This window comes from Patella vulgata, chromosome 9 (genome assembly GCF_932274485.2).
Source record: "Patella vulgata chromosome 9, xgPatVulg1.2, whole genome shotgun sequence".
Lineage (NCBI taxonomy): Eukaryota > Metazoa > Mollusca > Gastropoda > Patellidae > Patella > Patella vulgata.
The window spans coordinates 1,718,455-1,746,242 of NC_065887.2; the positions used below are offsets into that span (position 1 = coordinate 1,718,455).

The 27,788-nt window shown below is 37.9% G+C and overlaps 1 protein-coding gene across 1 annotated transcript in view; it reads right to left on the reverse strand.

The window, feature by feature from the left end:
- LOC126832468 (uncharacterized) overlaps window positions 1-27,788 on the reverse strand; it is a 135,437-nt gene that overhangs the window by 39,012 nt on the left and 68,637 nt on the right. Inside the window, exons 75-106 of the mRNA XM_056103230.1 lie at window positions 27,581-27,745; window positions 26,832-26,984; window positions 26,345-26,524; window positions 26,001-26,222; window positions 25,443-25,553; window positions 24,725-24,958; window positions 24,156-24,281; window positions 23,433-23,594; window positions 23,038-23,173; window positions 21,665-21,815; window positions 20,128-20,308; window positions 18,620-18,742; window positions 18,022-18,238; window positions 17,412-17,590; window positions 16,293-16,472; window positions 15,490-15,662; window positions 14,820-14,997; window positions 14,020-14,157; window positions 12,828-12,983; window positions 12,117-12,365; window positions 11,833-11,985; window positions 10,870-11,064; window positions 9,606-10,108; window positions 6,897-7,245; window positions 6,274-6,432; window positions 5,321-5,552; window positions 4,490-4,689; window positions 3,506-3,676; window positions 2,824-2,949; window positions 1,678-1,878; window positions 844-1,101; window positions 158-370 (exon numbers count right to left, since the gene is read on the reverse strand). Of these exons, the coding sequence (XP_055959205.1) occupies window positions 158-370; window positions 844-1,101; window positions 1,678-1,878; window positions 2,824-2,949; window positions 3,506-3,676; window positions 4,490-4,689; window positions 5,321-5,552; window positions 6,274-6,432; window positions 6,897-7,245; window positions 9,606-10,108; window positions 10,870-11,064; window positions 11,833-11,985; window positions 12,117-12,365; window positions 12,828-12,983; window positions 14,020-14,157; window positions 14,820-14,997; window positions 15,490-15,662; window positions 16,293-16,472; window positions 17,412-17,590; window positions 18,022-18,238; window positions 18,620-18,742; window positions 20,128-20,308; window positions 21,665-21,815; window positions 23,038-23,173; window positions 23,433-23,594; window positions 24,156-24,281; window positions 24,725-24,958; window positions 25,443-25,553; window positions 26,001-26,222; window positions 26,345-26,524; window positions 26,832-26,984; window positions 27,581-27,745 (6,174 nt within the window). The remainder of the gene's footprint in view (window positions 1-157; window positions 371-843; window positions 1,102-1,677; window positions 1,879-2,823; window positions 2,950-3,505; window positions 3,677-4,489; window positions 4,690-5,320; window positions 5,553-6,273; window positions 6,433-6,896; window positions 7,246-9,605; window positions 10,109-10,869; window positions 11,065-11,832; window positions 11,986-12,116; window positions 12,366-12,827; window positions 12,984-14,019; window positions 14,158-14,819; window positions 14,998-15,489; window positions 15,663-16,292; window positions 16,473-17,411; window positions 17,591-18,021; window positions 18,239-18,619; window positions 18,743-20,127; window positions 20,309-21,664; window positions 21,816-23,037; window positions 23,174-23,432; window positions 23,595-24,155; window positions 24,282-24,724; window positions 24,959-25,442; window positions 25,554-26,000; window positions 26,223-26,344; window positions 26,525-26,831; window positions 26,985-27,580; window positions 27,746-27,788) is intronic.

Sequence of the window (27,788 nt, forward strand, 5' to 3'; positions counted from 1 at the left end):
GAAGTCTTCACACCTTATTTTTAAAATTTTTTTAAAAATCACTATTCTTTTTCATTGGACGAAAGTCTAAAAAATTTAGGAAAAATGAACTTCCTAACCAATGAAAAGGCAGCATCTTTAAATCCAAATTAAATAGTTTACCCGTTGTCATGCTTACCAGTGATACAAGTAAAACAGTCCGACTCTTGAATTAAACCAGTTGTAGTGGGGTCTGTGTATGTTCCATTGGGACACAGAACGGGTTCTATAGTGGCGTTTGGACAATAGGAGTACGGGGGACATGGTTCCGGAACAGAGGTATTGTTTAGACATATATATCCAGCTGGACAGGGTAGACAATCTATAGATCCATTGGATGGTTGATAGGTGCCTGGAAAAACAAAATGAAGATCAGAAATGAAATGGGGTTTAACGTCCTACTGTTCTGCTCCTATACTGGGCTAATGAAGACGGGCATAAGCCAAACATTGTGCTGTCAGGGAAATTTTGCCCCATCAGCGGCACTATGGTCTACTCTTATATCTAATTCTAACTGCCAAGGGGTCTTTTACGTGTACGCCAATGTATACACGGGGCCTCGGTTTACCGGACCATCTGAACGACTAGATTGCTGTCCTTGTCAGGCCCGCCGTCCTGCACCACGTCGTAAAATCCTGATGAACTTTCTCGGCCAATTTGATTTACATTAAAGCCATGTTTCATTTAATCTAATTTCAAATAGTAAACCCATGAGTATTGGCCGACGACTTTACTCATTGTCATGCACAAGTTTGAGATCAAAAACGATACAAATCAACCCCACAGACTTCCTGCCCTTCAGAGAGAGTAAGAAAACCAACTTACCTGGAGGACATCCAATGGGAATTCCCGTCTGCTCTGGACAGAAATAGCCTGGAGGACAAGAGAACGCTGATGGAGCAGACGATTCAATTCTAGCGAAATCAGGACAATAATATCTTTCTTGACAAACACCTGTCGGTTCTAGACCACCTTCTACGTCACAATAAAATCCAGCAGCACATGGCCAACAATCAGCCTCACTAGCTCCACCTGTCTGATTCCTGGTTGTTCCCCTTGGACATCTTGTTGCCATCACAGAGCCTGTGGATACATATATCGAGTTATTGAGAGAGAGAGAAATTGGGTTTAATGTCCACACGACACAACCCAGGTCATTTCAGGACTAGCATATGGTTCAATTTTATTTCAACAATTCGTCCGTGCGTATGGGTCTTTAGCAGTGGGAGGAAACCTGAGGACTCAGAGAAAACCCACGAGGTCATGTACAACCGAGGAATCGAAACAACGGCAGTTGACTCAATGACAGGCCTTATGATACAGCATGCATGCGCTAACCATTCGGCCATCTACCCCCCTAGTTACAATTCTAACAGGAACCCATTCACAATTTTTGTATAATAAAAACACATTTTACGATTCATCAAAATCGAATAACATTTTTGACCTCTAGAGTGTCCATAATCTATGTAGGTGATTTTCTTATAATCTGGGGCGATATTTCGGAAAGTCCAATATGTGCCAACTGGATATAAACATATATTTCAAGTTTCGTCAAAATCAAATGTAACCGATGATTAAGTCTTATAAAAATTGTGACCACAAACAAATGTGAACGGACATCTGGACGGACATGGGCAACAACAAATGGATATTTACCTTCTAGACAGTAATGTCCAGCCGGACAGAGTTTATTGATACTATCACTAGGTGAAGGACTCGTAGAATTGGCTAGACATAGATAACCAGCCGAACATTGACCACTTATTGTTGACAGACCTGATTCGTTACAGAATCTACCTAGAGGACATCCTAAACATTCATCTAAACTCGTTAATCCTTCAAACGGGCTGTACGTACCTGGTCAATTAAAAATCGATAACATTCACTAGGTTTATTAAAGTTGTCTGTTATTATATATTGCCAGGCGCGGAACCGGGGGGGGCCCTGGGAGCCGTGACCCCCCCCCCCCCCCTCGGCCCCAGTGAGACTGGTCATCACTGTTCAGACCAGCACCTGCAGCCAGCAATGGGATTCCAAGATTTTAGTTTCTGTTTAATGAGGCCGCGACGAAGAATCTGGGGACTACAGCAAACCACTAATGCATGCGGCACTCTTATGATTACCCTTTACTCCAATGTATGCCCCCCCCCCCCTCGACAAAATCCTGGATCCGGGCCTGATTGCTTTCATTAAATGCCTTTTAAAGACAGATTATAGTAATTACTGGTTGACAATTAACACTATAAAAAAAAAGTCTTGTTTATTTCAAGGCTAATTCCTGGATCTTGATATATTTTATTCGCTGCACGACTATCACATTCATACAGATTTATTTCATTTTTTGAACAATAAACAAGGATTTAAAATAAATTTAACAAATTATTTGTGAGAGCATCATACAGCACTACATCAAAAATTATTTTATAATTGTCTTTGGTAATAATTGGTAATTCCAATCTCAAACCTACCTCAAGGCCAATTGTTTTTTGTTTTTATTTTGTTTTAAACAAATTGGCCAAACCATTTTAGACTTTTTAATGTTGGAGATTATTTTTTATCAACAAAAAAAAAAATGGATTAGAAATGACATTTTTAGCCATCTGCTCCATCGATACTAGATTTAGAAAATATGGAACTACCCATCTTCAATAGAAGGCTTGATCTCGCTTTAACTACGTACATCTTATCAAGGCCTTCACGTAATACCATGGATATCTCTGTGTTGTTTTATAAACCATGTGTTTATCATGGAACTACAAACAACAAAAACAAAACTTTCCTTGTAATAAATTTAAAATATACCTAAGGGACATGGATTTCCGTTATCTGTTGTACCATTTAGACAGTAATATCCAGTCGGACATACTATTGTATCATTCATCCCTTGATGTGGACAAGATTGTCCAGACCCACATTCTAAACATTCACCTGGAAAGAAAGTCAGTTGCACACTTTGAGAAAAGGAAAATTTATAAACTTATCAACTTCAAATAGATGTTTAAGTCCACTCAACATAGATTAGGTCATTTCGGGACTAACATATAGTTTAATTTTATTTCAATTATTCGGTTGTGCGTAGGGGTCTTTAGCAGTGGGAGGAAACCGGAGGACACAGATAAAACCCAAAAGGTTGGACAGGCAACCCTACTCCTTGTCATGTAGAACAAAGGAATCGAAACCACGCCAATTAATTCAATGACAGACCTTATGATACAACACACACGAGCTAACCATTTCAGCCATCCAACCCCCCTCATTTGGATAGGATGGAAAGTCAAGGTCATGTATACCTGTTGGCATGTTCATACAAGAAAAGTTGGAATTTTGACTATATGCTAGATGGAAATGATTGATGCTGTCTGAGCATCGAACCCATGCCACTTGACTCAATGACAGACTTTATGATCCAACGTGCACGTGTTAAAACCATTCAGCCACTTACCCCCACCCCCCTGTAAAGAAAAAAAGATTTTATTTAACTTACCTAACCCTTCATGTGGTGAATACGTTCCTTTCTGACATGGTATCTCTTTAACAGCTCCCTCTAGACAATAATGACCAGTTGGACAGATATAACCTTTGATCCCATCAGTTGGGTTGGGCAGGTTGGAACCATTTAGACAAATATATCCAGCATTACACGGTAAACTGAAACCTGTAATATAAATATTCAATATGATCTATGGAGTTGACCGAGAAAAGGTTCTTTGGGATGTTCCAGCATAGTTTACCCTAGGTTAGAAATGTAGTGGCGAGATCGGCCGCTCGGTACTCCAGCCAAGAAGCATCCGCGGCCGGTCGGTCTTTCGGCCACTCGGGACCTAACATACACCCGGTCATATCGTAACTTTCCATGTGATATAATTTTATTTCAATAATTCGATTGTGTTTAGGGGTCTTTAGCAGTGGGAGGAAACCAGAAGACCCTGTGAAACCCATGAGGTAAGGCAGGCAACCCTTACTCCTGGTCACAAGTGGGAGATCAAAACCATGAGAACATACCTTAAAATCTAAAGCGCACCCCCTCCCCCCCTCTATCCCCAGGCAATTAGAAATAAACAGTAATTCTATTGTATGAATCTGATTAAAATACAGATCTACATTTCGTTTCGTATTTTTATACTTTCGATGGCCTACACTACATGAAGATCTAACCGGTTGTACCACGAGGTCGTGTCAGGGGTCGTACGAGTGGCTTTTGACCCTATGATGTCAGACATGGATGTTTCTAGTGGTTTATCCATAGTTCTGTGCATCACATGCCAAGAACTCACCGTAAAAGACCGTTTCGTTGGCTAATCCCTCACTTCAACCAGAACGCCGGTAATATAACAACTCTTCCAGATCCTAGTGTAGTATAGACAAGTAAAATGAAATTTGGAACAATAAAAAGACGAAACGAAATAGGAACTGTGTTTTAATCAGATTGCTATTGTATAGAATTGTTTTTGGTGTTTGCGGAACTCACCATTTTTGGAACTATCTGGGGTACAATAGTTTCCAGGTTTACATGGATCACAATCGTTGATTTGGGTGTTTCCGATACTACTGGACATAGTACCATCTGGACATGGTAGAGGTTTGTAACTACCTTCTGGACAATAGTTTCCTATTGGACATACAGCTTCTGTTGGGTTCGGATTAATTGTACTTCCATTACAATAATATCTGAAACAAATTAAATACAAAATCAAATGAGCTTTAGTATACTACTTTTCTGCACAAATCGTGGCAACGAATACAGGTGGGAGTGAAATTTTGCCAAGACAGTGGCGTTTCCACCTAACATTCAACAAATTACATCTTATAAAGGGTAAGTATTGTAGTTTAAAACTGTATATTGCGATTTATTGTATCCAATTTTGAACTCTCGCCAAATAAATGAAATGAAATGGGGTATAACAACCTCCTTTTTTCCACCATTTGGGCATATGCTATACAGTGTTCTATGATTTAAATTTTGCCTGATCAGCATTTTTACCTCCTACTCTTCAGTTAATTCTAACCGCCGAGGGATTGATTACTTGTACGCCACAGAGTACGATGGTATTTTGTCCTATCAAAGACTTTCCTAGCCTTCGTCAACCAAGGAATTTTTACTCCAAATCCTAAAAAACCCTAATCATAACCCTATAGACAGTATTTAGTAATTAGATAGAGCAATAATTACTAATTTATTTTAAGGATGTTTCAAAGAATATTCTCTCAACATTTGTTACTTTACTTGTCTGAAATTATTGAGAGAATACTCTTCGAAACATCGCCCAAATAAATAAGTCACCAAAATATAAAAACTTACCCTGGATAACAGAGTCCTTCAGGTACAGTTAATCCAGTTGATTGACAATAGTAACCTGGACTACACGACTGACACTCTGTGATATTTGTACGTCCTGTTTTATTATTAAACGTTCCACTGGGACAGGGCCATTGATTGGCTCTTTCTGTTTGAGCCGGACAGTAATATCCTTCCGGACAAGTGAAATTCCCTAGATCGCCGGCTGTCGAGAAACTGTTATCACAATAGTATCCTGAAAATAGAATTCAAAATATTTTGATGGAAAGAAAAAAATTGTTGTAACATATCTCTAAGCCAACATGTCTAATGAAGATGTGCATACACCATACAGTATGCTATGAGGGAACACTACGTCCCACCCTATTTAAGAAATGCATAAATTGTCAAGATATACAGGTTCTCAGTTTTCATCCCATTCAAATTACTAGACAGTTTTTCTTGCTACACCCTTAATCTTGCACCACTGTCCTGGCCAGGGAGCCAATGTAGCTCGGTGAGTAAGAAGTTGGCTCGTTAATCTGAAGGTCCCATCTTCAATCCCTATGTTTACCGAGAAACGTAAAAGATCCTTTGGCAGGTGGAATTTGATATAAAAGTAGGCCATTCCGGGTAAAATTTCACCCATAGCACACTGTATGACGTATGCCCATCTCCATTAGCCCAGTCGGAGCAGAAGAGTAGTTCTGAAGATTTACACCGCAATCTGAATAATAGTTTTGAAATCTCTTCTACACAAGTCAATGCCCATTCTTTATACAGGGCATTTTTTCTTTCATGTGCAGAATTGACGAACTGAAACATGTTTTGATTCATAAAATAATTATGGAGCATCAGTTTCTTTTGGGATTTGTTTGCTCTAAGATTAAGTATTTACCTTCCAGATAAGTTTTAAACTCTGATCTCCAGGACAAGGTTTAAAAGTCTGAACTTCAGGACAAGGTATAAAGTCTTACCTTCAGGGCACTGTTTACACTGTATCTGTCCAAGTTCATTCTGATAGAAACCAGAATTACATCTGGTGGGTGTGGCACTTGCTTCCAGACAATAATGGTTTTCTGGACACAGATATTCAAATGGTGTGGGTGTTGATTGGCCAGCAGGACAATAATAACCTGAAATTATAACATATCAACTATTAGGATACTGCATTGAGAGAGAGAGAAAAGGGTTTAGCGTCATTTCGGGACCAACAAATGGTTCAGTTTTATTTCAATGACTCGCCTGCGGGTAGGGGTCTTTAGCAGTGGGAGGAAACCGGAGGACACCGAGAAAACCCAAGAGGTTGGACAGGCAATCTAAACCACACCAGTTGACTCAATGAGACCTAATGATACAGCGTGCACATGCTAACCATTCGGCCATCCAAACCCCCGGATACGGGATTGACCAGGACACTAATAACCTGTAATTATGTATATACCAGCAGGATACCCAGCTTTGCCCGGGGTAAAAAATTTTCCGAGGGGGCCAATTCGCCCCGGCCCAAATAATTTGAAACAAGTAGATGGAGTTATGTGCATCCTTAGGGAAAATATCAACAGTTGCCTTGGTTTCTCGAAATAACGACTGCTCTTACCTGCATTACAAGGTCCGCTTACAGCACTCAGACCAGTTCCGTTACAATAGTATCCTCCATCACACGACTGACATTCTCCTTCCGACGATAGACGAGTCACTGGATTATAGGTTCCATTAGAACATGCTTCTGGTACAGCCGTTCCCATTGGACAATAATGACCTATAGTACATTCTAATTGATTGGATAAACTTGACCCTAGAGGGCAGTAGTATCTGGGGTCACAGTCACCAGTTGGTGCAGGAAGTCGTGGTGTCTGGCAGTATTTTCCAGGAGTACATTTTTCCATGGTAACAGATCCTTCAGGGCAAAAATAGCCTGGCTGACATTCTCCACCGTTTGAGCTCGGCTGTTTAAAAATTAAAATATAAATTTAAACAATACATGAAATAATCTCTTTACATGTACACAAACTCTGTGGCATCTGCTTTGTACATCAAAGACAACTTCATAGAAACCCTTCTATAGAAAATATAACCAGCACCTTCTACTGAGTATACCTATCTGGTTAGAAGCACTTCGAGACGTTAAAACATACATTATGCAAGAGCTAAATCTGCCTATTGTAGGTCTTTCTTTAGGCCTGAAATGTTATATACTATTCAAAAAAAGTAGGGGATATTTGATTTTGGGGGCATAATACTAAAATATGCAAATGACTACGAAAAAAGTCACTATAGAACCTAACTGAAGAAACATTTCCAGTTACATGTGACGCCCAAACGCACCAATAGCTACCGCATGGAATGCAGGTGATGCTTGGGATCATCATGGGGGTCCAACCCAAGATTTGCACGACTCTGACTTTGAATGTTACAGTCATTGTGGCATTGAATTCCAGGGTGGAAACATCAGTTTAATTGTTTTAGTGACCAGAAAACAAATTTTGATATGCGTCGGCTTACCCAAAATGAAAGGTTACGTGCCCTTGGCATGCTACAGATCGGCACAACACAGGCGGTTGTGGCGCGGACGATGAATGTTTCTCAGTCTGTCATAAGCAAGCTATGGTCCAGATACCGTGATACACAATCTGTACAGGACAGACCACGCTCAGGTCGACCAAGGGCGACAACTCAAGCCCAGGATCGATTTATCCGTACCTTGGCCTTGAGAAATCGAGTCATCACAGCAAATCAGATCAGCGCTCGTCTTCAAACAGACACTGGTGTGAGAGTGAGTGGCCAGACGATTCGGAATCGACTGCATAGGGGTCACCTTCGCGCCCGACGTCCTCGCGTGATCCCTTGTTTGAGAGATCATCACATTCAGGCAAGACGTCGTTGGTGTAGGGATCGTCAACACTGGGATAATCGACGCTGGAGCAATGTGATGTTTTCAGATGAGTCAAGGTTCACTGTTGATTTTTCGGACAGACGTAGGTGGGTGTGGCGTCGTCGAAACGAGCGCTTCCAAGACGTTAACGTCATCAGACATGATCGATTTGGGGGTGGTTCTGTTATGGTGTGGGGAGGCATCACTGTTGCTGGAAGAACGGCTTTACATGTTGTTGCAGGGCGTGTTACAGGCCAGTACTACCGGGACAACATCTTGGCAGTCCATGTTGTGCAGTTCGCACGACGTCATGGCCGCCGTTTCATCTTCCAGGATGACAACGCAAGATGTCACAGGGCCAGGATCGTTACAGGTTACCTCCAACAACAGAACATCACCACATTACCTTGGCCAGCACTGAGTCCCGACCTCTCCCCCATCGAGCATGTCTGGGACATGCTTGGACAGAGGTTACGTCAACGTCAACAACGTCCTGCCAATGTCCAAGAACTTGCTGCTGCGTTGCAACAGGAATGGGACAATCTGAACCAAAATGACCTTAGACGTCTCATTAGGAGTATACCACGTCGGATCAATGCTTGTTTGGCAAACAGAGGAGGATTTACCCGTTACTGACTTGGTTGTGATGCTGTGGTAACTTTGCTGTTTGACCCCGGGTATCATTTTACCCTTATAATGGTCAGTCTGTGCCTTACTTAGTCTAACGATCATTTGGAATAAATCGATGAATGTGAACTTCATTTCATTTTGTCATTTGTTTCTTCGTCAGTTTCATTAGGTGACTTTAATAACACTTAAAAATCAAATATCCCCTACTTTTTTTGAATAGTATATAAATTATTAATTAGACATTAATTAACTTATCCAGATGTTAATCAATTCTCGATGTCATCGGTAGCCTGTGATATTTACTGGATTATGATCTGTTTTGCTGCTCAACTTTCATTCCTGATTTAATCATGAAATGGATAATCGAGACTATATTTTCTATCATACTGACTTTAGTAATGATGATCTAGGCTAGGTCGAAATTTCAACCGCTTAATTCTCGGTTCATAGTGGATCAGTTTGACTGAATTTTTCAGCAAATTAGCTTTATATTCTCTAGTTTTTAACTATTATATTGAGAACTGCCAGCTCTTTATCTAATCTCCCATAATGTATCTTTAAATGATATGGTTAGAGGACCTCTGATAAGGTAAATGATCTGGTTAGAAGCACTTGATAAGATAAATTATCTGCTCAGACTCACTTCTATTGGGTAGATGATCTGAACATAAAAACTAATGGATCATTATCATGTCCAACATCTTGCTTTAAGCGAAACTGTTAATTTTGTCAAAATATATACAATTTATGTGCTGAATAGGTGTTAAAACTTCTTTTAAAGTATTTTTAATATGACCCACTCACCTGTGATGCTGATGATCCATTAATACAATACCATCCTGCAGTACAATTCCCTGTAGGCATTATATTACCATTACCTTGACAATACATGCCTGGTGTACAGGGGAGACAACTCGTTATATCTTCCTGTGTTGTCACGTTGTTAAATGTGCCAGCCGGGCAAGGGTTCAGGTTGGGATCAGTTGTATTAACGCCACAGTAATGTCCAGCTGGACATTCATTGGTGGTGTAGTCAGTTGTGTTGGCATAGCAATAATATCCTCTTGGACAGCTCTTACACTCTTTTTGATTGGTTAAATCTTGATAGGTACCAGCAGCACAACCAATGGGAAAGTCTGAACCTTGCGGACAGTAATGACCAGTTGGACAGATATTGCCAACAATAGGATGAACAGTGTCCGTGGGACATTGGGTGTCGTTAATCATTAATGGTGCAGGGGAAGCAACTCCTGAACTACAGTAATAACCTTCTAAACAAGGTCCTGTAGGAGATGTTAGATTCGTTCCTACAAGAAGAAAACAATCGACAGATTTAGTTTCAGTCAGAGTGGTGAATAAAATAAAATGGGGTTTAACGCGTCCTACTGTTTTGCTCCGACTGGACTAATGAAATGAAATGAAATGGGGTTTAACGCGTCCTACTGTTCTGCTCTATTTAAGATTGTCATGCTATGAAATATCGATGTCTATTAGGCATTTTGAAATATCATTTATAACATTCATTCAAATTCTGATATGTGCCTGATCTATATTTGCGATTTTTGTTTGTCCGTTTAGGGTTTGCGGAAAACTGGATGTTAAAGCCCATTTCCTTTCATATCACTATCGTTAATCATGTTCTAAATTTTAATCACAAACTTTCAAATAAATCCTATTTCATTTCTTCAACCCCCTTCATTTCATTTCATTTCTTAAAACTCATTTCATTTCATTTCTTAAACCCCATTTCATTTTTTAAACCCCATTTCATTTCTTAAACCCATTTCATTTCATTTCTTAAACCCATTTCATTAAGCCCATATCATTTCTTAAACCCCATTTCATTTCTTAAACCCTATTTCATTTCATTAACCCCATATCATTTCTTAAACCCCATTTCATTTTTTAAACCCCATTTCATTTTTTAAACCCCATTTCATTAACCCCATATCATTCCTTAAACCCCATTTCATTTTCTAAACTCTATTTCATTTCATTTCTTAAACCCCACTTTATTTTCTTAAACCCCATTTCATTTAATGTGATAAAGTACATATACCAAACATACCTGCACAATATTGACCAGGACTACATGTAGTACAGTCTGATGATGATCGTAAACCTCTGTTGTTACTATAGCTACCAGCAGGACACGCCTGCCAATCATGTCCAGTACCATTAGGACAGAAGAAACCTTGAGGACAGGGATGTTTAGATGTACACTGGTTGCCAATGATTGACAGCTCGGGTATACAATAATAACCTAAATATATAAAAATATATATCAGAGGGGCTCGGTTTAGCCATGATTGACAGCTCAGGTGGACAATAATAATTTAAATATATAAACATATAGATCTGGGGGGCTCGGTTTAGCCATGATTGACAGCTCAGGTACACAATAATAACCTAAATATATAAACATATTAGTAGGGGTTGGTTGATGAGTGGTGGTTAGCAATGATGGACAGCTCTGATAAACAATCGCCATTACATTTAATTGTATATGTTACAAGTCCCTGTAGGTTATAGGTCACTTCGTTCAATATCAGTTTTCATGATACAAGACATCTGGGTTATCTGTCGATTAAAGTCATCAACAGAACTTACTGTCTGTGTTTGTTCCTGTAGTGCTTCCTACATATTGAATACAACCAAACATGGATATAAAGTATAAACAAACATATCACAGGTGCTTGGTTGTCAGTCCACAATTTATTGAAGTGGTTTGTTTGCTTTTCGGAACAGTTGCCATATGGCACTTGGGACGTCCACAGCAGCTCATAACTACAGCTTTTAAGAGAGAGAGAGAGAGAGAGAGAGAGAGAGAGAGAGAGGGAGGGTTTAACATCCACTCGACACAAACTAGGTCATTTTGGGATTAACACGTGGTTTAATTTCATTCCCATAATTCGTTTGAGCGTAGGGGTCTTTAGCAGTGGGAGGAAGCCAGAGAAAACCCACAAAACAAATTCCCAGTGTTTCTAACATCGGAACTGATACCCATTCTGGTAGCAATAATAGTTTTTACCTTCAGGACAAACAAGACATTCGCTGGCGCCATCAAAATCAACGTACAATCCTGCTGGACACACTGGTGGCACTGCAGTTCCTGGTGGACAATATCTACACGATGGGCAGATAACTTGATTCTCAACACTAGATCCTTCTGGACAGTAAAATCCTATTAAAGACAAATTTCAAAATGCTATCTTAGCTTCGACAACAAAATAGAAATTTCAGATATAGACACCAGACGTTTAGCAATTGAACAAAAAAAAAAAAAAACCCCAAAAAACCCAAAAAACATCATACCTGCTTTACAGGGTCCGCTTACATCCGACAAACCGAATCCATTACAATAATAACCTGGTAGACATTGACTACAGTCACTAGACTTGGTTAACCCAGTCTGATTAGAATAGGTTCCATTGGGACAAGCAGCAGGGGTCTCAGTTGCAACGCCACAATAATAACCAATAGGACAGACCAGTTCACTGGAAGTACTGGACTGTACAGGACAATAGTAGCCTTCATCACAAGGTCCTGTTACTGATGTTAAACCTGTATGTATAAATAGAACAGAGTTAAAGATGATTAAAGATAGAGAGAAAGAGAGAAAACTGGGTCATTTTGGGACTAACACATGGTTCAATTTTATTTCAATAATTCACTTGAGCGTAGGAGTCTTTAGCAGTGGGATGAAACCAGAGGACCCGGAGAAAACCCACAAGGTATGATGGGCGACCCTACTCCTTGTCACGTATAAGCGGGGAATCAAAACTGACTCAATGACAGACCTTGTAGTTTCATGCAAAAGCATTAACCACTAGGCCACACAACCCCCCTTTAAATAGCAGACTGCTTGCTATAAAATCTACATTTTATTGTTAATTTCGACACTGGCTGGCATGAGATCAAACTCGGATAATCCCTGTAGCAAAGAAGTGGGATATCGGAAACCATGGGGCCTTAAATAACAATGTTCTATACAATCCTGGATATATGTCTAGTTTTCCATGTTACCTGTTTGGTTACAGTAATATCCACCAGTACAGTTGGTACACATATCGACACTCCTCATTCCCAGAGAGGGACTGTAAGTTCCATGGGGACAGGCTAAAGGTTCACTAGTAGCTTCTGGACAATAATATCCTCTAGGACAGACATCTGCTTCAACACCTGAATAATATAATAAACATTTGTATAACGATGAGTAAATTCCTCCGTTTTCTGAATTCTTCTAACACTCATGTGCCACGGGTCTTGTTTTGTCCGATTTGCGGTGCAACGACCTACTCTTATTTTGAATTTCAACTATCAAGAGTTCTTTTACGTGCACGTCAACATGTACACGGGACTTTGTTTTTTTTGTCCTATCCGAAAGGCTGTTCATGCACCAGTGATGGGGAGGGGACAAGATTGTTAATGATGTGGAGATAAAGACAATCTTCACAAATTGTAAAACTGTTCACTTATCAACCAATGACTTTTACTAATGGGGTTCAACGTCCCACTCACCACAAACTCAGTCGACAACTTTCACTAAAGGGTTTTAACATCCACTCACCACAAACTCAGTTGACGACTTTCATTAATGGGATTTAACTTAGATTCAACACAAACTCAGTCTATGACTTTTACTAATGGGGTTTGAGGTCTACTCAACACAAACTCAGTCGATGACATTTACTAAACGGGGGTTAACCTCCATTCGACACAAACTCATTCGACGACTTTCACTAAAGGGTTTTAACATCCACTCAACATAAACTAAGTTGATGACTTTCACTAATGGGTTTTAACATCCACTCAACATAAACTAAGTTGATGACTTTCACTAATGGGTTTAACATCCACTCAACATAAACTAAGTTGATGACTTTCACTAATGGGTTTTAACATCCACTCAACATAAACTAAGTTGATGACTTTCACTAAAGGGTTTTAACATCCACTCAACGTAAACTAAGTTGATGACTTTCACTAATGGGTTTTAACATCCACTCAACATAAACTAAGTTGATGACTTTCACTAATGGGTTTAACATCCACTCAACATAAACTAAGTTGATGACTTTCACTTATGGGTTTTAACATCCACTCAACATAAACTAAGTTTAACTTTCACTCATCACAATCTAAGTTGATGATTTTTACTAACGAAATCGTTTCGCTTTCGGTGCTACAATATTATAAGAAGAACGATTGTTTATACCTTGTGTTGGTGTGGTTGATATAGCACCATATCTACAATAATATCCAGCTTCACATGGTCGTATAGGACTGAATAATCCTTCTACATCACATGACATACCACCAGTACAAGGTGTACATTCACTGGAATTCGTTAATCCTGTGAAATATCAGAATCATATAAACACATGGAATAAAATCATAGTAAGTCACGATGTTGATATAGCGCACAGACAAAAAATCAATCTTACTGTACCCAAAGCTGTAATTCATTGAAGACCAAAAGGTTAAATATCGAGACTGGGACCATAAACAAAAAGTTGCATTTTAATAAATATTAAAGATACATTATGTAAGATTTAGATAAAGAGCTAACCATTCTTGCTATAATAGTTTGAAAATAGATAATGTAAAATGAATAATTTGAAAATTTCAAATTACTATCTTCTGGGCCTAATATTATGAGTGCTTGAAGTCTTGGTAATCCATTTTAATATTAAATTATTAAATGACACAGGTGTTCTGATCTATTGAAATTTGCGACCATCCGATGGATTACAGGTGATTATGGTCTTGTCATGTGAATAAATGTCTAATTGATAACTAATATAAGATTTCAAGCTCTATACATAATGAATTTTTAAAAATTCAAATCTAAGAATCAAAGTTTCCTATCGAATGAAAGAGGAATATCCCCTCCCCTAAACTACTGAATGGCACTTAATTACAAATAAGTACAATTCCCAGTACCAGGCTTTCAGATCGAAAGTAAAAATCAGTAAAATACGATTAAGGCAAAAATGATAAATTATCCAAACGTACCAGTTCTATTGTTAAATGTACCGCGAGGACAAGGATATTGGGCTGGATGTTCTGTTCTATTTGGACAATAATAACCTTCCAGACATACGTAGATGTTGTAATTGATGACGGGTGTGAAGGTGGCGTTACAATAGTAGCCTGCTGGACAGATTTTACAATCACTAGCTCCGACAGAATCCTGTAAAATGTTTACATTAATACATTAAACTTAGAAAAAAATAGAGATATTTTCTGTTGCAGCTCTGTATCACAAGATATTTTCTGTTGCAGTTGCATCAAAACATAGTTTTTGTTGCAGCTGCGTATCACAACATCGTTTTTGTTGCAACTCCGTATCATAAAATATTTTTTTTTGCATCATCATATCACAACCTATTATATGCATATTATTAAAGCATTAGAGCTTACAAAAACAAAATATTGTGGTTCTCAGACAATCCTTACCAAATATTCTGACACAGGAGGAAGGTTTTTTTTGTCAAAGTTTAAAGGACTTCTCATAAACATCACATTACTTGCTGTAATTAGTATTTAGTTTTTAAAAATAAAAATAGGTTATGCTGCCCTTTTTAAGTGACGTAGGATTATTTGAGAACCATATGTTTTTTTTTCAAGTGGCCTAAACAGAAAATATAAAATCAATTATGACAAGTAACACGTGTAGTTTTACCTGATGGGTTCCTGATGGACAAGGTTCAGCAGCTTCTTTACCTCCGACACAGAAGAAACCTTCAGGACATGTATGATTGGCTGGTGTACTGGTCACCTGACCAGAAGGACAATAATACCCAGCAGAACAATCACCTTCTGGTGTCGGCAAACCCTCGTAACCACAATATTTACCTGATAAAAGAATATTTCAATCAGGTATGATATATGGGGTTTAACATCTACTCGACACAAACTAGGTCATTTCGGGACTAGCATTTGGTTTAATTTTATTTGAATAAATTGCTTGCGCAACAGTGAGAAGAAACCAGAGGACCCGGAGAAAACCTACAAGGTTGGATAGGTGACCCTATTCCTTGTCACATACAACCGGGGAATCAAAACCTCACGACTTGACTCAGTGACAGACTTTATAATACAGAGCACACGCGTTAGACCCTTCGGCCACCCAAGTCCCCTCTTTAGCAGTGGGTCTTTAGCTGTGAGAGGAAACCTAACGACCCAGAGAAAACATATGAGGTTGGATAGTGGGAGATCGAAACCATTTGACTTAATGACAGATCTTATGATCTAAAGTGCAAACCATTGCCCCCCGCTCCCCGCTCCACTCTCCCTTTCAATCAATTACATAGTTACGAAGGGTAGGTTGCAAAAAGCACTTGTAACACAATAACAAATATCTATGCACGAGGTCCCTATGCTTGTGCCGCACCCTCTCCCCCCAGGCAGATTTAACTCTCACATAATGCCTGTTTAAGTAGTAAGAATAAATATTTGTATAAAATTATTATAAAACCAACAAACCTGGTGTACATATTTTACAAGATGATGGAGCACTGTTTCCAAGTGTATTCAGATAATATCCTATAGGACATGGTATAGGAGAGATAGTTGCTACTGGACAATAGTGACCAGTTGGACACCGACTTCCAGTCACTCCATCAAACGGACTGTGAAACGTGGCACCAAGAGTACAATAATAACCTTCAAAGGAAAATAAATTATTTTAAGTATTTTTCACATTGCTTTTGTTTCCAGGTGATTAAAAAGTTTTCATTTAGGTTGTAAAATGGGTTTTAATATCCTACCTTTCTACACCATCCAGCCTGGATTCCCTTGTTAGTGGTGCAGCATGGAGAGTTTGGCAAGGAACAGTGTTTGGGGCACAAATACTGTTTCGCCTGTATATGCTGGACATGTCCTATTTTAGTTGGCAAACGCCAGACTGAGAATATGCCCAAACAGACATCAAGATAATGTGAATCACATTCAAAATTCTAAAAAATATTGACTGTAATACTGAGGGTAATAAAAATATGGTTTAAAAAAAAAAAATAATAACTATTACTAATCTCGACTGCCGTTAATAATAGATTGACATGACTTCTGGCGACATAATTCTGACCTCTATTAACTCCAAATAAAAATGGCTGACAAGCAAAATTTTGAAACAGCATCTCCGGTTTGGTATGGCACGAAATACCATTGGACTGATTGTTAAAGAACCGTTAGCCAAAACACAAGTGTGTAGGTAAAAATTTACCTTCCAACACACCACATGGAATACGACCATCTTCATTAACCCAGTTGTCACAGAAAGGTAGGACAACATTTCATTTTACTTTCTGCACCAACAGCATATTGTATAATAGCTACACACCAGTTCTTTAACGATCAGTCCAATTCGTATTTCGTGCCATCCCAAACCAGGGATATCAATCTTTACTGTATATTCACAATGTATTCTTTTGAGTTTTAAGGAAGAAGCATGCCAAGATGAGTTACACTTTAAATTGTGATCTGTTCCTAGTCAATAAAGATGACGAACCTGCCGTCAAAGTAGAATAAGATAATTAAAAGAGCTATATGACTGAGATTCAGCGCTCGTTCGTTCTGCATCTTTGATAAAAGTTTTCTACGTACCTTGTGAACAGTTTCCTGATGGTTCGGCCAATCGTTCCGTGGCACAGTATTGACCTCCATCACACAAAGTTACATTCTCACTTCCTTCGGGACAGTATTCACCTTTACGACATTTACCTCCCTTTGTGGGATCAGTCGGCATCGATTGGGTAGCTCCACCCAGACAATACCAACCAGAACTGAAAGACAAGTGAATAATGATCAAGAATTGCATGATCAGTCGGCATCGATTGGGGTAGCACCACCCAGACAATACCAAGTGAATAATGATTAGGAACTGGATGATCAACGATCAAGTGTGTCGGTTAATGATAAAGGGCTAAACAAAGGATTTATGCTTTGTGTTTTGTCAACACAATATTTTGATAATTTTTGGTCTAATTGCACTGGGATTAAACCCAAGACCTTCTCCATTATCCAACCTAAGTCATTTTGGGACTAACATATGGTTCAATTTTATTTCTAATCGCTTGCACACAGGGGTCTTTAGTAGTTGGAGCAAACAGGATGACACAGAGAAAACCCACAAGGTTGGACAGGCGACCCTACTGCTTGTCACGTACAATGCGAGCAAGCTTCATCATCCCCCTTCATTACGACAGATACATACCTGCAGTTTCCTGTTGGAGCAGCCAATCCCGTCGTCTGACAATAAGTGCCAGGTGTACAGGAGAGACAAGCTGTTTGATTGCTCTGTTTTTCAGCGGGGTTAAAAGTGCCCGGTGGACAGGGTCTTTGATCTGCTTGTGGTGTATTGCTTGGACAATAGTGACCAACTGGACACGGTTTATCCACAAAATCTGTTGAGTTGGTTGGGCAATAATATCCTGAAAATAAGAAATTTACAGCCATGTTAAATTATTGAAAGCGACTAATAAAGATTATGTATATAAAATGACAACTGAGATCTGTTAAATTGTTGAAAACTTGAGGCAATCATTTTATATATATAAATTGACAACAGAGATCTGTTTCTTGCAGATATTTTTATTAGTGAAAGTAATTTGTTCATAAATGAATGCTGTCAACTTTACAGTGCTTAATGCTGGACTAACAGATAAATCAGCATTTTTTATGTGATCACTTGTTTGGAATTATATTTCAGAAGCCTAAAAATTGTAACTTTTAGCACTGTAACTATTTTGTTATGAGATGCTTTAATTTTCATAATGTAAAACTTGTGGTGATTTTTGTCTAGAAAACTTTACCTTCTGGACATGATTTACAAGTTGCTTGGCCAATTTCATTCTGGTATGTTCCTGCTACGCAACTGATTGGTTGTTCACTACCCCGAGGACACATATAGCCGATAGGACAAATATTGCCGTAACCTGTATATAAAATATATAACATATTGGACAGATATCACCATATTGGACAGATATCAACATATTGGACAGATATCACCATAAACCATGGTATATAAAATATTGGACAGATATCACCATAACCAGTATATATAAACATATGTAGGAATATAAAAACATATAATGGGACAGATATCACTGTAACATGTATATAAATATATAACATATTAGACAGATATCACCGTAACCTGCATGTATATAAAAACATTAACATATAGGACACATAAAAATAAACACACATATATAGATATACTACTTCTGAATTTTATTAACACGCTACGTTTCAATACTAATAGATTCGTGAAATCTTCTGAATTTTATTAACATGCTACGTTTCAATACTAATAGATTAGTGAAATCTTCTGAATTTTATTAACATGCTACGTTTCAATACTAATAGATTCGTGAAATCTTCTGAATTTTATTAACATGCTACGTTTCAATACTAATAGATTAGTGAAATCTTCTGAATTTTATTAACATGCTACGTTGCAATACTAATAGATTCGTGAAATCTTCTGAATTTTATTAACACGCTACGTTTCAATACTAATAGATTCGTGAAATCTATTTCTATATGTCTGAATTTTATTAACATGCTACGTTTCAATACTAATAGATTCGTGAAATCTTCTGAATTTTATTAACACGCTACGTTTCAATACTAATAGATTCGTGAAATCTATTTCTATATGTCTGAATTTTATTAACATGCTACGTTTCAATACTAATAGATTCGTGAAATCTATTTCTATATGTCTGAATTTTATTAACATGCTACGTTTCAATACTAATAGATTCGTGAAATCTATTTCTATATGTCTTATAAGGAGTATATAGATTCGTGAAATCTATTTCTATATGTCTTATAAGGATTATATAGATTAGTGAAATCTATTTCTATATGTCTTACAAGGATTATATAGGACAAATATATTTGTCTACGATATCACCCTTGGTGGAACTGGACGTAAAACTCCAGGAACGAACGAGGACACATATGTTATACTTGCAACTATAGCTGGTTAATTACCTCTGGCTCGTGGTTTCGAAGACTGGTGTGAGTGTATGTGGCTCGGAGATAAAGATACCTTTTCAACCTCACTACTCCAGGTACTAAATCAACTTACCGATATGATTGCTTAATTAACTTACCTGTATGATTGCTTAATTAACCTACTCGTCTGATTGCCTACTTAACCTACTTGTCTGATTGCTTAATTAACCTACCTGTCTGATTGCTTAATTAACTTACCCGTCTGATTGCCTAATTAACCTACCTGTCTGATTGCTTAATTAACCTCGTATGATGACTTAATTAACCTTGTATGATGAATTAATTTACCTACCTGTATGACCACCAATTAATGGACAAGATGGTGGATAGGAACTGTTAGTTGCCGAGTTATCAGGGTTTGATCGATCTACACCAGATTGACAATAATATCCCTCATCACAGACACCTGTCACGTTGGTGGCTCCTTCTATAGAACAATAATACCCACCATCGCAATCCTTACACTGTGATACCTACAGGTGAACAAATATATTTCACAATCATAATTATTAATATTATTATCATTACACATTTCTAAAGCACACAGCAACCAATCTGATAGTTCAAAATTTCTTTTTACTTGTCTTTACTACACTAGGATTTGGAAGAATTGTTATCATTGATGTGTTCTAGATAATGTGAGCAATTAGCCAATGAAACCGACTGTTACGGTGAGCTTATGGTGTGAGGTGCACTTTACTGTGGGTAATCCACTAGAAATATCAATGTCGATTGGTTAATCAAATGTCTCATGTCATAGGTGAAAAGCCGCTCGTATGACCTCTGACGCGACCTGCCAAAAAAACTGGTCAGATCTTCATGTAGTAGAGGTCATTGAAAGTATAAAAAAATGAAACAATAGAAATGACATTATAAATTTGAAATAGTAATTTATTCCATTACAAGGGTGCTTGTGAACATCATAATATGCAGCCAGATTAAATTCATATTCCAAGTTTGTATTCATGGTACGGTATCGTGATGTCATGTACGTATGGTATAAACAATAAGTTTTACATCAGATAGACAATATGATAATCATCTATTCAAATATGACCGGTTTACCATGTGACCAATGGGTGCCGAGACATGTCATTCAATTTTTAATACAACAGGTCAAGACCAGCATACATTTCCAAGCTGGAACCCATGCCTAAAGTATCAATACCAAGTGTTGTTTTAAATGAAATGAAATGAAATGGAGTTTAACGTCCTACTTTTCTGCTCCTAACCTGGGCTAATGAAGACGGGCATACGCCATACAGTGTGCTATCAGGGAAATTTTGCAGGGACAGCGGCACTACGGCCTACTCTTATATCGAATTCCAACTGCCAAGGGATCTTTTACGTGCATGCCAATGTGTACACGGGACCTCGGTTTTTCGTCCCATCCGAACGACTAGACAGCTTTCCTTGTCAGCCCCTTCGTCCTGCATCACTGACAAGGGAGAACCACGCCGGAAAATCTGGATGAACTTTCTCGGCCAATGCACGGATCGAACATCCGACCTCCAGGCTAGCGAGCCAGCATCTTACCCACTTAGCCACGTGATCCCCTCGTTGTTTTAAAAGAGAGAAATGAGGTTTAACATCCACTCAACACAAACTATTTAGGCACTAACACATAGTTACATTTTATCTCAATAATTCGCTTGCGCGCAGGGGTCTTTAGCAGTGGGATAAAACTGGAGGATCCAGAGAAAAACAATGAGGTTGGACAGGCAACTCACTCCTCATCGCGTGAAACAGCGCCACTTGACTCAATGAAAGATCCTATGATCTAAAGGCCATCCAATCCCTCTGAGTTTATATAAATAAAAGTTTCAAACCTTAAATAGATTAGTTTGTTGTGAATATGTTCCTTTAGGACACGGCTGCCAGTCTAATCCGGTTCCGTTTGGACAATAATATCCTGGTGGACAGTTGAAATATCCAGACGTCGGGTCACCAGCTGTTACATTCTCAGGTAAACAATAAAATCTACAACAAAAGAAAAACTTGTTATTGGAATGTGAAAAATATTTTATTAAAGGACAATATTAATGTTGGTGTCAGTCATTATCACATGTCTTTATTAAGTATAGAATGAAAAAAAGCAAGGAAATGTACAGACTATTTCTAATTTTCTCTTATCTAATGACATTCAATTACTTTTTTGAATTGTCAGATATCCTCTCACAGTCTCGCATAACAACTTTTGGTCTTCGAAGGAATTATTAGTGAGCAGAAATTCACCCGTGAATCTGTTATACAGAAGGATAACTTGTGTTTTCCTTTTGCGTTCGTCACTTCCTTTTCTGGAAATCTACATTATGTACACATCTATCGTAGCAATGATCTCTGTGTTAAAATTATATTTGGAACATGTTTAATCAGTTCTATCACATATGTGATAATGATTGACACCAATATTGTCCTTTAAGTTGAATTTGCATTTTTCGAAAAAAGTCCATGGCTAAAATGTAATCAGGTTGATTATTCTACATTAAATTAAGAAACCAATTTGCTTTGACTATATCCCACATATGTCTGCCGAGGATGGTAAATGTTGACTTATTTTCAATTAATCATGTCTTTGTAAAAACTGAACGGAATTGAACCATTTTTGAACCGATATTCTAATCAGAGGTCGGAACAAGTCGCAGGACCTTGAGTACCAAGTCGCTGACTTTAGTACCGAGTCGAGTTCCAAGTCTTCACAAAGCCTGACACCAGTTTAAGTCGCCAGTTCATCAAATGAGTTAGCAATTCATGGCAAATAAGGTAAGTAAGAATCATGCCCCCTCGCCGCGACTTGAGTCCTAAGCTCTTTCAAGCTCAAGTTGTCACACCTGCTGAGTCTGAGTCGAGTCTTGAGTCGCATTAATTGCAAGTTGGGTTATTGATGTGACTTAAGTCAGACTCGAGTCAGAGTCGCGAGACTCGAGTTCCTACCTTTGATTCTTATTAGAGATTCAACTTTTACATTGCTGTATAAGGGATTCCTAAATTGTTCAAATCCTGTTCAGGAATAACAAAAGACAATATGACATTCCTGGTTTGTAATCTTTATACGATACATCATCTTGTCATCCATTATTTTATTAAGACGATATTGTCCACACCATTTCCACTCTACTGCTGTAGAATGATATTGTCCACACCATCTCCCTTCTACTGCTGATAGTGGACAAACGGTGATTAATTAATTTCTCTTACTCACCCATTCGGACAAATATCACAATCCCATAATCCTGTTCTGTTGGTGTAAAAACCAGGCAGACATGATCTAGGTTCACCGGAACTGGCTGGACAATGGAGTCCAATAGGACAGATTATACTAGTCGCAACAACAGATCCTATATTGAAATTGGAAGAGATATTAATAAATCATTCAAATGATTATAATATGTTATAATTTTATTTCAATTATTCACTTGCGCATAGAGATCTTTAGCAAAACTTTAAACAGTAATAACTTAGCTCATATTAAAAGTAATTTGAATGAAATTTTCAATATATTCATTTTGCATTATCTATTTTTGAGCTATTATAGTGCGATCGACCAGCTCTTTATCTAAATCTTACATAATGTATCTTTAATGATATTTATTTTACCTTCTGGACAGTAGTATCCTTGTTGACATGCCCCTTCTTCCGTTGTTAGTCCATTATTCTGACAGTAAAAGCCAGCTGTACAGTTGGTACATTCAGTTACAGCGGACAGTCGTGTTGCGTTAGAGAATGTACCTGACGGACATCTCACAGGTGTGTGAGTACCTGAGAAAATACAGAGAGATTATTAGGAATTTGTGAATTTTAATTAAAACTTCAAATGATAAAATATCTGACTAAATCCTTTAGGGCCTCCATAAGCTGAGGGATTGAGAGAGAAATAATCGGGTTTAACGTCGACAACGTCCACTCAACACAAAATAGGTCATTTTGGGATTAACATATGGTTCAATTTTATTTCCATAATTTGCTTGCGCGTAGGGGTCTTTAGCATTGGGAGGAAACCGGAGGATCCAGAGAAAACCCATGAGGTAGAACAGATGACCCTACTCTTTGTCACATACAACTGGGGAATCGAAACCACAACAGTTGACTCAATGACAGACCTATTGTTTCAACGTGCATGCGCTAACCATTCGGCTAACCAATAGGCAAAACATAATTTTGCTTTAGAACGCAGTAAGAGTCCTCCTTTTGCTGTATTATTTTGGAATAAGACTGCTGGTTAAATGAATCAAATTTAACTCAGTTAATCCACAAGTCATGTTTTTGGAATATTTTTAATTCCTTTTCATTAAAATCAATTTTATTAACTGATGTATTTACCTTTAGGACAATATCTGCCTTCAGGACAAATTTGTGGAGCAGAATTACTTGAACCTTCGACACAATAAAATCCTGGATCACATTCTCCAGTAGGTTCTGTTAGACCATAATCATCACAATACCAGCCTATGTAACAATATTCATTTTATAATAATACTTGCTATAGAAGTTACAATGATTTATAAACCAGAGCAGAGAATCAATGACACAAGCATACAATCAGATATAGAATACATTGAGATGCCCCAATCACCCACAGAAATTAATAAAAACATCAGTGGCTTTAGAACGACATCCTCAATTGGGACAAAAAAAAGGGGATCAATTTCATCGAATTTATATTTTGATTTGTTTTGTGGGATAGCAATGTGTCTTCATGGAAAATTTTAAGCCTATAAAGACAATTTCTGTTTAATCTTTCAAATTTTTTATTCAACCGTACTAATATATGGTACAATTATATTCCAATAATTGGCCTGGACATAGAGGTCTTTAGCAATTTGAGGATACCAAAAAATCTGATCAAATCTTCAGACATTAATGTGTCCCTGAAAATAAACTCAACAAACCTTTAGTACAAGATGTGCAATCTGTCAGATTCATCAACTTGGTGTTATTGGAGAAGGTTCCCGGTGGACATTTGATTGGTTCTGTTGTTTGTTCTGGGCAGTAATGGCCGACAGGACAACTATCGGCTACAGATCCTTGCTGGGGTGCCGCTGTGGTCGCACCAGATCGACAGTAATAACCAGCTGAACATGGCATGCTGGGATACACGGTTCCTCCAGAACAGTAATAACCACCTGTCAACAAATCAAATTTTATTATATAAAATTAAACGTAAAGATACATCTTGTATTCATATACCGGTATATGTTATGTCTTGCAATGTCTTTGTGTACGTGTTTGGTTTGTGTACGGTGCTGTCTTCATGCACTTACTATTGTAAATCAAATACAATTAATCCAGTGGGGTAATCAAGTAAAAAGAATCTATTAAACGGTAAAGCAAAATACTGACAACATGGTCTGTCTATATAAGAAATTAACTCATTTGTGAAAGATGAGGGCCACAGTAACATCAAACTCAATCCACCATAACAGATGAGAACTATAGTAGCATCAAACTCTAGCCACAATAAATTGGAAAGACAACTCATATCTTTAGAGATTGTGTGTCATTAACAATATAAACAAAGAAAATCAAAATTTGTGAAGTCATATTGATATTATTATATATTGCTTTCACTAACTGTCCTTCAAAGATATAATTTTAAGTTGTTCTTACCTAAGCATGGGAAGCAATCAGAAGCAGACTGTATACCAGTTATATTATTAAAGGATCCAGCAGGACATGGAAACTCTCCAGATACACGCGTTCCATTTGTACAATAATGTCCTGTAGAAAAATAAAATCATAAACAGTACACTAATATAACAATACAGACAAGTTAACAAGACAGGGCATCACACTACTGAACTACTTCTTTAGAGATTAGGGAGTCTACTAGTAGTTTGCCCTAGGGAACAAAGGGCAACTTTGAAAATGATGGGTTGCAAAGCAATGAACCTGCGGTTGCCATGCAAGATAAACCCACATTACCAAGTGGAGGATGGAGAACAAAGAACTGTGAAAATTCAAATGGATTCTTCCTGTCGTAAAATGTGACTAATGTCGCTAGTGTGAATTATCTATTGTGATTCTGGACAGAAAATGGTCAAGTTCATAGTAAGGGATGGCCTGTAAAAAAAATTATAAGGATAAGCGAATTCAAAGGATGCAATTTATCCACACATGCACCCCAAACTTTGTTTTTTATTACAAAATATTACATTTAATTCCTACCTGATGGACACGTGTAGAGGGTGTAGTTGGTGATAGGACCAACAGATGAATCACAATAAAAGCCTGAAGGACATTCTGTACAAGCTGATTGAGCTGGTTTATCTTGATAGTAACCAGATGGACACTGTAGACTAGAACTCGTGCCACCAGGGCAATAGAACCCAGCAGGACATTCATACATGCTCGGATTACTGGTAGTCTGACCTTCTGGACAGAAATAACCTAAAAAAAGGATAAAATTTGAAATAAAAGATGAATTTTGAAAAGAAAAGAATACATGTAATATAATAACATTACCAGGGTACAAAAATGAAGAAGTCTGTAAACTACGACAACAATCTTACCTGGACTACAATCTCCATCTGGCGTTGTTAATCCAGAAGAGTTACAGAATTTACCAGCTGTACAGATGATACACCAGGTGGCATTTTCGGCTCCTACACTAGGTTGATAGGTCCCAGGTGGACAAGGTGCTGCAGAAGCTGTACCAGGAATACAGTAATGACCAGTTGGACATCGATCACCTGATCAATACAAGAAAATCAAAATCTGTTGACAATGAATAGCACAGATTCATCAAATTTCCCCCAAAGTCTATTGAGACAAAACTTTAGTTTCAAAATTAAACTGATATATTACAGTATTCATATAAATTTATATCAAAATAATTTTTCATCAATTAATTGGATGGAAATGAATTTAATTTTTCAGTGATATTAACCTAAAAATCAAACCTTCAATTTTATTTCTAATTATCTGGAAAAAAACAAATTTCATTTTTCAATGATACAAAGTAACCCAATTTAACTCCCCAATAAAACAATGTATTACCGCCTACTCCTGTTGGTCTATCTGTAGTTGAATTATTATCACAGTAATATCCAGCCATACAATCACCCCTTGGTGCTGGCATCATATCAGCATCGCAATACTGACCATCATCACAACCCACTGGTGCAGTACTTCCAGTTGGACAATACGTTCCTGAAGCAGAAACCAAATCAAGAAACAATAACCAATGTAGATGACCAGGAATCTTGATACCACATGTGCCATGCAATGAAGTTAAATACCCAATAGGTTATGAATCAGATATAAAGCCCTTTTAATATAGAAGGGAGGGTTGGGTGGTCGGGTGGTCAAATGCATGCGCTTTATAATTTAAGGTCTGTCATTCAGTCAAGTGGTATGGTTTCAATACCAACCTCAAATGTGACGAGGAGCACAGTCGTCTTCCTATCCTTATAGGTGTTTTCCAGGTCCTCTGGTTTACTCCAACTGCCCCAGACCCCTATGGGCAAGCGAATAATTTAAATCAAAGTGTATTAAGTGTTGATCCCAGAAAGACATTTTCTCTCTTTAATACAGATCTCCCACCCTCTTGATGGGCTACTGACAAGTTATCATAGCCCCTCAAAATGACAGGATAGGATAAATTACCATGGAAGAAGCAGCCTTATATAATTAACTAAATTTTGCATGGTGTCCAATTGATTTCATTGGTTTTAATGACCCCTTAGAAGAATGAATTGTGTACAACCCTTGTATGGAGTAAAACTAAACAAAAACTATTACATTACCTGCTAGACATTTTCCACCTTGATCTGGGTTTGTAGGAGTTTGTGATTCTGCTCCTGATCGACAGAACCAACCAGCTTGACATTCACCTGTTGGCGTCTCTAAACCAGGTGAAGCGCAATAATAACCTGGACTACATGAAGCACATCCAGTAACATTATTTTGTCCTGTAAAAAAAAATAAAGAACAAGTGATGTAATATAACGATTT